General features: G+C 49.4%; 4 protein-coding genes across 4 annotated transcripts; 1 reads left to right on the top strand and 3 right to left on the bottom strand.

Annotated features, from left to right (window-relative positions):
- Positions 1-1,043: 1,043 nt before the first annotated feature.
- On the top strand, positions 1,044-1,979 carry CABS01_06396 (uncharacterized protein; the record flags this gene model as incomplete). Its single annotated transcript, XM_060539762.1, has 2 exons — positions 1,044-1,314; positions 1,399-1,979. The coding sequence occupies 2 exons, from the start codon at positions 1,044-1,046 to the stop codon at positions 1,977-1,979; spliced, it is 852 nt and encodes a 283-aa protein (XP_060404299.1).
- A 665-nt stretch (positions 1,980-2,644) lies between these two features.
- On the bottom strand, positions 2,645-6,935 carry CABS01_06395 (uncharacterized protein; the record flags this gene model as incomplete). Its single annotated transcript, XM_060539761.1, has 8 exons — positions 2,645-3,048; positions 3,147-3,769; positions 3,827-3,887; positions 3,956-4,299; positions 4,355-5,144; positions 5,207-5,895; positions 5,947-6,426; positions 6,658-6,935. The coding sequence occupies 8 exons, from the start codon at positions 6,933-6,935 to the stop codon at positions 2,645-2,647; spliced, it is 3,669 nt and encodes a 1,222-aa protein (XP_060404298.1).
- A 994-nt stretch (positions 6,936-7,929) lies between these two features.
- On the bottom strand, positions 7,930-9,288 carry CABS01_06394 (short-chain dehydrogenase; the record flags this gene model as incomplete). Its single annotated transcript, XM_060539760.1, has 4 exons — positions 7,930-8,324; positions 8,457-8,672; positions 8,856-9,089; positions 9,222-9,288. 4 exons carry the CDS (start codon positions 9,286-9,288, stop codon positions 7,930-7,932), a joined length of 912 nt encoding a protein of 303 aa, XP_060404297.1.
- Positions 9,289-10,090: 802 nt separating this feature from the next.
- On the bottom strand, positions 10,091-10,483 carry CABS01_06393 (uncharacterized protein; the record flags this gene model as incomplete). Its single annotated transcript, XM_060539759.1, has 2 exons — positions 10,091-10,176; positions 10,258-10,483. 2 exons carry the CDS (start codon positions 10,481-10,483, stop codon positions 10,091-10,093), a joined length of 312 nt encoding a protein of 103 aa, XP_060404296.1.
- Positions 10,484-12,710: the final 2,227 nt, after the last annotated feature.

Raw genomic sequence — 12,710 nt, 5'->3', positions numbered from 1 at the left:
GCCTCCCCAGTGATAGCCGGCGTACCAGGGGAAGAGAGGAACGCTTGCCGTAGACCAGGGCCAGGGAGGGGAAGAGGAGTAGTAACAGACTACTTGATTAGTCTATTATGAGAATCTGGACGCACTGAGGTGGCCTGGCGTTTAAGCTCTTCACTCAACGAAACCCAATTGGCCTTTCAGGTGAGCTGCTGAAGCTCTTCTCCATCGTTCGGTTCGCTGCGACGTTGGCGGGATGTCTGCAGCAGGCCATGACGCAGGTTCCTGCGCCTTGAGCTCTGCTCCCAATGCAACTCCAGAACCATCGATTGGACGGGGCATATGTCGGAGATCCTGGAGAAAAAGCTGGTTCCGCGGCCAGGCGTTGTCAGGCCCCCGGTTTCACTGCGTGACTGCAGTGACATTCTGCATATCCTTTCTCTGACTGAGCTTAGCTCGAGTCCCTCAAGGCTATTTCTGATGGGCTTGCTCATGCTTGTCCCAGCTTCTCGCGTTTCCCCCTCACTCTCTTTGCTCGAATCCCACGCCCCCTAAAGGCCCGAAAGTCACAGATCATACCGGGTCCGTCGAATGGCATCTTTCAAATCCGCGAGAACCGTCCGCCGAGAGATTTACGAGCGGGGATAGATCGCTCTTGGTCTTGGCTTTCTTTCGGCATTGCTTTCCGCCCTTTGGCCCATATAAACCAGGCTGGAAACCTGGAAACTTTTCGCGGGTGGACCACGGCAGATCCGAAGTGCTCGAGTTTCTGGCCTTTGGGCTTTTCTTCAGTTTTTGCAAAGTGCTAACGGATACTACAAACATTGCGCGTCAGCACCCACCGGCTGTCTTTCTCCCCCATCCTCGGCACATCCATGCCAACTTGAGAGAGAGTTTTATTTATATCCGCATAACTCTTCGCCAGCCAACGTCACTTGGCCAGAGCTTCCAGTCTCTTGGAGGAACATCCCATTCTCAGTGAAGCCAAAGCTACTGCTTCTCAACCACCCTTCTACGTCGCGATCTGAGACGCCCTATCGGAACGACGCACCGACAACACCGTAAAGATGAGCTCAACGAGCGGCAGCTACGGTTCCGTCACCAACTCGGCTCCGGTCGTGAACGGCGACTCGCACGCCCACGCCGATGAAGAGCAGCCCCTGCTTGGCGGCGGAGGCGGCGCCCGGAAACCAGCTTCCAAGTCTCTGCGAAAGAAGCTCACTACAGACGTGCAGCGCGACTGGGCCGACCTGGTTCTCTTGGCATGCTACATCATCACCGGCCTGCTCGACAGCTCTTCCATCTCCATCTGGGGATCTTTTGTGTCTATGCAAACAGGTAAGATCCCTTCCAAGCCTTCGTTACCCACAATAACGGCCCGAAGCATCGTGCTACACATCACTGACACGGAACAAAAAACAGGAAACACAGTCTACATCGGCCTCGGCCTCGCCGCGCCCACCGAATCCACCCGCTGGATCAAATCCGCCACCTCGCTCATCTCATTCTGTCTAGGCTCGTTCTTCTTCAGCCGATTCCATCGCTTCTTCTCCCCCAAGAAGCGTTGGGTCCTCTGCGCTTCCTTCATCGCCCAGACCCTCCTCTGCGTCGCCGCCGCCGTCATCCTGACCGTTGGTCCTGCGGCCGGCAAGGACGAGATCGCCTGGAACGTCCTGGTGCCTATCGCCCTCATCGCCTTCCAGAGCTGCGGTCAGGCTGTCACCAGCCGCGCGCTGAAGTATAACGCGCTCACCAGCGTTGTATTGACAAGTATCTACTGCGACCTCTTCTCTGACGCTGAGCTTTTTAGCGTTCACAATGCTGAGCGAAACCGAAGAGTCGGCGCGCCTGTATTGCTTCTTGTTGGTGCCATTTGCGGCGGCTTGTTTGCGCACAGTTCCCTGGGAATTGCTGGCGCTCTGTGGACGGCCGCTTTCTTGAAGTTCCTCATCGTCTTGTCGTGGTTCTTCTGGCCGGGTGAACCGACTTCGGACGAAGAGTAGATAAAGTGTATACTGGACTGTATGTAGGTTGCCATCTGAAAAATGATCTCTCTTTCACTTGCTGGCTAGATGATTTGAAAGTCAAGCCCGGGGAGCTCGATCTCGAGACTTAAGCCCACAAAACTTCAGTAGTGGCATATAGATAACACGAACTATTGAAATATGTTACAACGTGTGCAGCGATGAATCAAAGAACTGAGCTACTCCAAAACTGAATGAATGAGCGGTCCTCTTTATTTGCATCTTCTTCTTATGACTCTACACCTATTCCGCCTCTATTCTGTTTGCGCATTTTTCGTAAATTTGGACAAGCCAACCCCTACTCGACAACTTCCTTCAACTGGGTAAACACCAAGCTCCTAGCAAACCAGCTATGCTTCCAATTCAAATATGAACTTCTCAGGGCTCAGCAACTCGTCTTTCGCTGCCGACCATTTGCCAACGTCGCTTGGAGTCATTGGAGCTGAGCGATTTGAATCTCCTGATGCTCGCGATTTGGTGCTTAAGGAGGAACTAGAGTCATGCAAATGATCATGTAACCCTGACACGGCGCCAGTACGTTCCCTCATACTTTTATACCGTTGGGTATTCGCCTTGCGAAGCTCAGCGACACTCTTCAGAAGCTTGTTTGAACGAGGCGTTTGTGCTATAGATTGAATAGTTGTTTAGCCACTCATGTTGCCTGTGAACATTGACACAAAGCGGACTGAAAGGAACTCACTCTTTCTCTGGCTGTCTTCGCTCATCATCTCTCTAGGAAAGCCACTGATTGGGAGGAAGGCGTTGCTGGAGTGGGGGTATAGCTCTGTCCGCAAACACAGAAATATGTTTGTGGTTGATAGCTCTTTGCTGACCACGACACGAATCCTCTTGAGCTTGAATGTGCCTCGGAGATACATGTCAGTGATGTTTGCTTCCGGCATGGGTATCTTCGAGGCATCGTCAGGCAGCGTCCCCGCCTCTTCTACGACAAAATATGGTTCAAAGTCGCCTCTCAGACATGTGCGGAGGAATTCGCCTAAATATTTCATCTCGTTGGACGAATTGGCAAATCTGCAGTGGATGCGGCCTTCGGTACATATGTCAGTCTTTCGTAATGATACATTTGAGCGCCATCAAAACGCCACAAGGTCAAAATTCTGTAAACAGGATCCATGATATGCTTACCTGTGCACTCGAAACCTTCTTTCACTTGTCTCACTGATCCCACATCTTTCTCAAAGAAGAAACAGCTTGCGACCAGTCTGTGTGCGATTTCCTTGATCTTGCCCCGGTTCAAATTGAGGTACCGTTTTGTCGCTCTCTCTAGGCTGTCCAACTCGTTGACCGCATCTAGACGGGGGACTTTGAACCGCAGGTCAGGGTTGACACGGATATGTCTGCGGTGACTATCTCTGGTCACATGTGAGTTCTGCGATAGGATATCAGTCTTGAAATCGGACCATATCGCGTTGCAGGAAAGTATTCGATCGAAGCGATCGGCAGCAATTTGAGCTAGCTGTACAGGTAAGAAGGTTCTCTTGCGCTTGGTCACGGTCTCGCCACCTTTCAATATCTCCGTTCTATGGGCAGTAGACTGGATCTCATTATCAAGACCGTTCATTCCCGTACCGATGGATAAGAGAATGTCAGGCACAGTGTCGGCGATGTCGGGCCATATCATTCGTCTTTCATGGTGAGCCACGAGTACTGGGCAATTATGGTAGAGCGCACCATCGAGGTAGCTACTTTTGGTGTCTGCCTTCGTGAATGATTTGAAGAATGGAGGTGCAGCGGATGTTGCTCGAGCCCTTCTCATTGTTCAGTTTCAAGACCATGAATTTTAGCATGGAGTCTATGGTACTTACGCCTCCCATGCTTTGAACTCTTGACTTGGCTCGTTGGATCGAAAGAGCCGATAAGGAAGCTCTGCCTCAATTAGTCTTGTATCTTATGCGAGCCGAGAGAGTCATGCGGCACATGGGGGGAGTACTTACCATCATCCATCGAATCAGGTCTGTTGTAATTCGTGAGAATAACTGAGTGCTGGTCAATAGAAGTTGTCGAGGTTACAGCCACTTTCGTTAGCATTTCGCTCTGGCTATGGTCGTTGGCTCCTCCGAAGAGTGGCCGATCCTGGAACTTCTCCCGCAGAAGAGCCTCAAATGGTTTGGTCTTGTAGATACTTCCGTGATTGATCGTGACAAGCTTCTCAAGCAGCGGAATGCCCGACAATTCGCGTGGCCTGAAGGCGTCTGCACAAAGGTGTTTGAATGTCTTGATACATTCCTCCACGGACCAATTATTGACTCCTAGTCCAAGAGCAATAATTCCTCCCGTGCTATCGCCAAGGTTAGGTAGGTTTCCGTAACGACCCCAAAATGAGACGAGCATACCTTGTACCGACAATCAGATCGAAAAAAAGCTGTATCGGGAGTCTCTCACCGAAGACTCTTTCAATGGCTCTGAGAACGTGAAGCTCTACAATCCCTCGGACTCCACCACTATACGAAACGTCAGCTAGTGAGCAAAGCTTTATTTCGGGAAGAATGGCAGCTGAGGGGGCATCGTACCCGTCAAGACACAGTACTCGAGCGCCCGCAAATTGTGGTTTGACCACAACCGTCCATGCAGGCTCCCACATTGTTTCCCTTTCGTGAAGAGGACACCTTTTCATCTCAACTGTCGTATGAGCCTTGATACCGTAGGCTTGAATACAAGGTAGACACAGAACATGACCGCAGGGCAATGGATGTTCAGGGAGCTCTCTTAGACACGAAAAGCAAGTGGAGTGACTGATAAAGTCCCCTACATTACCCAAAGAGAAGTAGAAGTCGTTTAGTTGATACCTGTGGAGATCAGCAGCGACCTTTTGCTCGCTCTGCTCGCGCACTCGTGAGGTGGCTTCTTGGAACCTGGCATGAAGCTGACGCAGGTGATTTCGAATTTGATCAATCCACTGACCCGCAAAGTCTTGCAGGTCAACGTCTGACTGATAATTTCCCGCTGCAAATATACGTCCATGTTTGTTTTGGTGACCTTTCGGATCGTGTCCAAACTTGACGTTGTAGCATTTTCCATATTTGGGATGAGAGAAGGTGCATGGCGCATAGAAATCTGCATAGCCTTCGAGGGCAACATTGCAGAAATCCACGTACGCGTCGTCGAGAAGTCTCACAGGGGTTCCTGTAGATTGTCAATACTAAGGTACCTTACTTGAAAGACCAGAGAGAGATATCGCTACTAACCCAGAATGTTCTGGCGAACTGAGTCGAGCATAATGCAAGACGATATCATCGGCACCATGTTTTCGAAGATCTGTTGCGTTCCGCCGCCATTCTGCGAAATTTTTGTCGAATTATTACCAATGGAGATCGCCAAGTTCAAGATGTTGCCACTGAAATCTTGTGGAATGGGGTTGTGTTTCAACGCTTCTTTGACAAAGTCAAAAGGAGTATCCAGATCGCGGGAAAAATGATCGTAAGCAGCGTGGAGGTAGACTTGCAACTTGTCTGCAGTGGCCAGCATCCGAACACGCTTCTTGGTAAGCAGAGACGCTTGGCATCTTTTGTTGATCAGCTCAAAGAGCTTTCCCATCTGATCGTCCATGAGCATGTAGCGACCACGAGACGGAACTCGAATCACGGTGATAGAAGCGTAGTAGCAGTCGAGTAAGTCTTTGGTCGTGTTGATGGTTCGACCAATTGCCTGCCAAAGTCTGGCTTGCTCTTCGAATCGGGGCTCGCGGAAAATCGCTCCACTAATATCATTAAGAAGACGAGCAGTTGCGGTCTCAATATTCCATTCATCATCATCCACGTTGTCAGTTGCATTAAGGACAATGACTGCGTGGGGAAGAGCCGGTTGGTTCAGCGATTTGTCGATCGAAGCCGAGCCCCATTCCAAAAGTTTGTCGAGGACGGTAGATTCAAAAGCCCTATATCAATTCATGAGCGTATTCCTTAAGAAGGAGTATAGGAAAGTTTACCTAGGGTTTCTCAAGACGAAGACAACCACATCTGAGAAGGTGTAGAGTAGTCTGGGATAGAGCTGCGTGACTGCGTACTCTCTTTTCTTCGTTTCTGGGGTGACTGCCCATTCGAGGTCCCGCTGAGATGCGTAGCGCGACTTTCCGAACTTACGTTTCGAGGATGTATCAATGACACCCGAAGAACGGCTAGCAGTTGATGGTTTCGGCGATCTGCCTAGACCGGTCTTGCCCATGACATTTGTGACATCGTTAAGGATCCCCAGAGCCTCCTCTTTCCCTTTTGTGCGATGTCGCAGACCTGCCGGTACAGCTTCCCCACCATCCAAGCCCTCGCAGTCTGCGTATAACACAGGCGCTTGGGTATTGTAAGACATCGGATCAGCATACAGGTGGACGTCGCCAGTCGTCGGAAGGCGGTCGTTGTTGGACGAGGTAACGGGCGACGGATACTTTGCCCCGCGGTCAAGCATAGCAAGCCTATCAATCAGCATTTTGATCAACGTGCTTTTCCCAGCCCCTAAGGATCATCAGTAAAATATGTTAATAAAAACAGAACTTCGAGAGTACTAGCCTGTTTGTCCAATGAAGGACACGAGCTGAGGATAGCGGTTCCCATGGTCTGAGGATAGGTTATCGCTCATCAACGTGGCGAATCGACCATAATCCTGCAATATGGGTTGGTTGGATGAGTCTCGCCCAACTCCAAACCATGTGGTATCCTCATCCGATTGGAATTCGAGTTCGTGCTCTGTCGCCGAGCGGGTGGGCTCCAGGATCTCCCGCAATCTCTGGACAACTTGGGGATTGGACTTCTCGTGCGGTCGACCATCCCAGCCGACGGCGCCCGGCTCGTGAAGCTCCCATTCGGACCAGCAATCATCACAAAATGCTAGATTGTTGCATTGAATACAGGTGAAAAGCTTCTTGGTCGTAGCGCGACACTTGTGGCAGATTGCCGAGCGTGCTTTGCGAGCTGTGTCTGTCATGGTGCCTAGTGCGCTGCAGTCTCCAAGGACTGAATGGCCTTGTCGAAGGAAACAAAGAAGAATGAGAGGCCCGGATTGACATAAAGAGGGAACTCAGGAACATCCCTTCCGCAACCTCGACACTTGAAGTAAGGCTGTGAGGCAACCGGCCGCGGGCATTCTCGCGCCTGCTGCAATATTGCAGCCACCAGTGCCTCTGGGTCAGCAAAAGAGGGCTAAAACTAGACTGATTGGAAGCCGTGAGGCTTTCTTGTCTTGGATGCTGAAAGCGTTACCCAATAGTGTTGAGCTGATAGACTCAGCCCACCATCTTTCAGAGTTGTGGCGTCTTCAGCAGGAGTGGTTCGAACTTCGAACCCTCGTCGGCGCGTCACCACAGTATGCATGTAAGATTCAGCTCGTGTGGAAACCCAGCCTGATGTTCATCTCTTGGTAATCAAGTTCAAACCCGGCGTTCTGGAAATTGTTATGAACTGTCCCTTCCGTACCAATTTGTACACATTGGAATGACGTAACGAGCCCAATTGCTTAGTCGTATGTCCGCGGCCTTGCTGTTACCTTCAGCCACGCTGATTGAATACCGATTGAATACCGAGTTACACGGAATATAAAGGGCTGAAGATCGACACTCACAGCTCACATTCTATGTACGTGCACTAAGAAATGAACACGAGCGTTTCGTAGCTGTACCCAGACATTAGAACTATCCTACTCTGCGAAAGTGGATATACACAGCTGTACTTGCTCACGCCAACGAATGCACGTACGTTTGGAGGGGATTGACTTGATTTGAAAGGTAATTCGCCGGAGATCCTCAATTGTTTCCTGAATTAAAGGGCTACCTCGCAGCTTCATTTCTTGACCTACTTACCTACATGTACTGGTAAGAGGAAAGCTCTTTGTACGTACCTTCATCACCAATCCGTGCCGTGATGCCTTGAATAGCGTGAGTGTGTTTCCCCTTATGTACCATCTGCAAAAAACTTTTTGCATATCATTGAAGACCCTTCAGAGCTAAATTCATCCTCCTGGAAAACTCCAGGTAGCGGTCCCAGTCCGTTCCTTGGTCGCTACCGATCGGCAGTGAGGATCCAACGAAGCTACCGACCCCAGCTCCGCCCAGAGATTCTTCAATCTCCCAGTATTTCCCGCCGTCGATGAAAATAACCTCTCCATTTCTGTTGTTGTCATTCATGAGTAAAGCAGCCGATAGAGCCACATGTTCAGGCGTATTCAGAGCGAGTCCCGTGAGAGACACCATCTCCTCGTTGACAATACCGGACTTAGTCCAGTTTGGAGCGAGAGAATTGAGTCTGATGGGAACAGGGAGCTCTTCTAGATGCGGGATAAGACTGCGCATAAGACCAAGCACAGCATGCTTAGACGTGGCTAGTGTGACAGGTTGTATCAGTATTGCGAACGAAATTGGAAGTATTCTCGAGTCAACATTATCCTTGTTGCAAGGCAAACGAAGATGTTGCCTGGCCGCAGAGGTAAGATCATGAAGAGAATGACACTTACTATAATCAACAGCTTTGAATCTTGACCAAGAGCTGACAGATGCAGTGAGAACAATGCTACCTCCGGTCTCCTGTTTGCGCATGTGGTGAACAGCGAGCTTGACTGTTGAAATGACGCTAAAAAGGTTCGTCTCGACGCAACTCAGGTCTGGTGCCTTCAACTCTCCATCAGTAGGATCGATCTCGTCGTCGATAAACCGGGTCCGGGCACCAACTCCTAATACCACCGTTGTCAGCCCTCGTGTTCATACAGAATATTTCTTTGTATTGCCCTCATTCCACCGGGTTCAATGAAGCTTCTGGCTAGATTGCAGTAGCAGCGGCTTCAATGACTTCACAGTTAAGTGGTCATGGCAATTTCAAGGACAAGCTAAAGATATCTCCAGGTGGGCATGTTTACCGGCATTCGCGAAGACAGCGTCAATGCGACCTTCTCGCTCTGCGGTTCGCGCAAATACGCCACGAAGAGCTTGCCAATCGCAAACATTGCATGGCTCGAAGGTTAGACGAGACTCCACTAGAGACGGATCGCCAGGCTCCGAAGCTTTGGGAAGACTCAGATCGACATTGGTAACTCGCGCACCCAGAGAGAGAAGAAGGTTGACCGTTCCAAGGCCGATACCCGAGGATCCGCCTGATGATTGCTTGGTCAGCATGTATCCTCCTCAAACAGATGTTGATATGATAATTCGAGTCTTTGGCTGGTTGCACCATCATGTAGTTCAACCTCAGAAAAGAATACAAGACAGTCGCTAGGTGTGCATACCTGTCACTAAGACAACCTTGTCTTTGAGACCGACGAGGTCTTTTTCGTTGATCTCGAAGCGCGACATTGATCCGATATAACGTTGAGTTGGTCAGCTTTATTTCGGTTAGTCTTCTGTAGTAGATGGCCTGGCGTTTTGTATGTCCTCAGACCTCGCTTCATATCACCGCCTTGGGCGTTTTATACAAATGCACCTGATATCATTGCGCTTAAAGAACTCCGTCGGCGAATATGGGGAGACCGGATGATTGTCACAGAAACCTTGTTTCATCCCGTCCGCGGCCTGCCGAGGTGCCTGTCCACCCCGCACACCCCGCTTCCTCGAGATCTCGCCACTGAATCCAGGGACTAAGTAGCTGTCAGTAATAAAATTGAGTTTGTAACCACTATCATTGGTGGGCAAGAATGCTACGATGTTTTCCGAAGCGGGTGGTGGCAGAATCACCGGACCCTTTGGGCCTTCGGGGAGATTGGAATGCAGGAGATAACAACCACTTGCCCTCTCGTCTCTTCATCACTTCCAGCTTTGATAGGTTCTTACAAATTTGTAGATTGCTTCTATATCTTCTGGTTCAAGATACTAGACGTAAGGGTACATGTAGACTTCTGACTTCGTTGTTCAAGCTGGAAGATCGATAGGCTCAGATTGGAAGGAACCTGCAAACCATACCAGAGGACGACGCTGGAATCGTACTCTTTGGGTTCAGACATTAAGAAGTAGTTCCTATGCTTAAGGTTGCCAGAAAAAATCAAGTTTGGTCTGTATAATATTAATGTTGGCTGCTGAAGCCTTCAAGCATGCGCTCCTCGTCTAACAGCACTAGGTGGCACAAGGGAAATGATTTTCATACGAATAAAGCTAGATTCGCTTATCCTTTTGCTATGTACGTGCCGCTACCAAGGACATTGCCGTTGCTATCCTTCACCTCGCACGTCTTGGGCGCGCCACCAAGGTCTGACTTGCAGTATAAGACTTGTCCAGTGTCCCAGCAGTCGCCCTCGATGGTGAACGTACGGCCGTCGCCAGTGTTTTAACAGGGAGAGTGATCGTTGGGGTAAGCTTGATCGTAGACAGCCTCACCGGCGTCGTTGATGATGGCAAAGCCGGTGTAGCCGCCATTGGTGCCAGATCCGCTGGGGCCACCAATAGCGCCGTAGGCGCCGGATGACCAGACAACTCGAAGGTGCTCGGCGTACGCAGATGTTAAGATGCCCAAGATTCCGAAGAACACGAAACGGACGGAGGAACACATGATGTCCATCTTTGGTAATATCGTTCAAAGATGTGACACTGTCTTAATGTCAAAGCTAGTGTGAAGTTGGCGCCGTTGGGTCTTAAGACGTCTCTTTTCCGAGGAGATTTGAAGTGTGATGTGGTCGTTGTAATTGTTCCATTTCCGTGGTCTTGATACGAGATGTTTATAGTAGTCTTTATTGTCTCATGAGGTACATATGGACATCATACCCTCCGATTTCCTAGGCATCCTCAATCCGCAATAGTCTGATGTGATAGCATCCAAACTTTTGACCAAGTCGTGTATCGCATCTTGGTTCATATGTGTAAAATTAGCAGTCCAAACTATTTTGTATCCACTCAAGGATTGTCTTCCTCGCAGAAGGTGAGAATAATCATTTCTCTTGCTAACCCTTGTGGGCCAAATTAGGAGCAAGTTGGTCGTTTATCCTCCGATTTCTCAGGCTTTGGCACGGATATAGTCATTGGCTCAACTCAATAAGGTTGCTTAAAACGGGTTCAGCATAGATTTGCCGAAGCCTAGCTGAAGCCTTGCTAATGCTAGCTCCACAACTTCCCACTTCTTAACACTTCATGGTGTAGATCATCTTAAATACTGCTCAGCTGAGAGGCCGAAGATGGGTTGGCGGAGCCCCCCATTCAATCGATCGACACCGGCACAAGTCTTACCCTAGACAAAGTTGAAGTCCGACAAAATGCGTATGCCGCACTGCCGGATGTTAACGTTCGGTGCAGTTTCAGGCTTTGGCTTTAGACTGAGGTTAGTTTCCGCTCGCATTTTGAGCATCGCCGTCTCTACGAGTCCGCGCCCATTGACGCTATCGGCAGCTATTACTACGATCATTTCACTTGTTCCAACCATTAGTTCTGAATCCTCTGCAGGAAGTTCGGATGAGAGACGCACTCACGCTCTACTCTATTGAGATTATTTTCAGACAGGCTGGGAAATAATTCCCGTCACAGAGACATTGAAAGCGTAAGATCTCGACAGGGTAGTTACTTGGGAATCTACTTAAAGTGCCTTGTTTTCGCTCGTTTGGTGAATAGATGCCATTGGATCTCCGAACGGGAGAATATCGAGACTGGGGTTCGGACACGGGTCATAGTCTCCTCATATTTCTGGGAGTCTGATTAGTTCACCACCAATCTTTGCACATATCGAATTGAGGGAGTGGAACTCATGAAGCGCCTGGCTTTGATTAAACTCCGGGTTTGAGGTTCCAGATTCTCTCTTTCTCGACCTGAGTTCCGAACACATTACACTCACAAGCAATCACTTTCCCATCTACTTCTCCCCGTGTTCACTCAGATAGCTGCGTGAAGCTATGTCATAGCTTGAGCAGTTAGGTGACAACAGATCATGAAGATACGATAGACGAGGAAAAGTTGACTAAAGTTTGAGGCCTCCATTATCCCCTTAGGTGATCAAATACAAAAGAAATCGATTACTTCGTCACAATGGCTACGAACGGCACGATGCATGTCGTTGAGAGCCCATTGCAACTAACGGCGTCGTTTTCGCCAAACTAGGTACCTTACCTTATACATCATAATTAGAAGAGCTTTATTCTAACACCTCTCATCCTAACTTCCTGCTTCCTCAATGTTGGGAACAACTATGGCGAAAGTAGATAATTGCAGTTGCTATTCGGACAACTGCATTGTCTACTTGGATCTCTCACAGTAAGTCTATCCTTGAGCGTCCATTCGTATATGTTCGATTTTGTGCGACCAGGTTTCCAGTGAAGCACAAGGCACTCATCCGAAAGTCAACCGCCTACAAGAAGGTAGCCGCATGCTGAGCAAGGATGTACACTAGTTTGTCAAGTAACAGCTTGTAGTGCTTTTTCGTACAACGTTCTGCTAGGACTGATATTGATTGCCAAGCCTTTCCACAAAACTCCATTCGACGGACGAATATTGGAAGAGCCTTCCTCACAGTGTTGGAGATTCTCGTACTCGGATCCGAACTACCTAGCTGGGTGATTATTAATTCGGGCTCCTTTGCTTGTCCGACACAGTCCCACGCACATACGACGTTGTTTGGTCGTACACCTCAACCGACAGCTAAACTCTATCATGGCAGGGCCCAAGCGAGGCCCCAATCAAGCATGTCTAAGCTCATGACTAACACATCCGGACTCTAACACTGACCCGTCCGGTCCGTCTTGTCGCCTTTGCTCCACCTCGACTCCGCGGAATTCGGGACGTTCGATCGAATGAGAGGAGGCGGA

This window comes from Colletotrichum abscissum, assembly GCF_030869225.1.
Source record: "Colletotrichum abscissum strain IMI 504890 chromosome Unknown Scaffold_13.1, whole genome shotgun sequence".
In the NCBI taxonomy this organism is placed as follows: Eukaryota; Fungi; Ascomycota; class Sordariomycetes; order Glomerellales; family Glomerellaceae; genus Colletotrichum; species Colletotrichum abscissum.
This window is presented reverse-complemented; position numbering and strand designations above follow the sequence as displayed.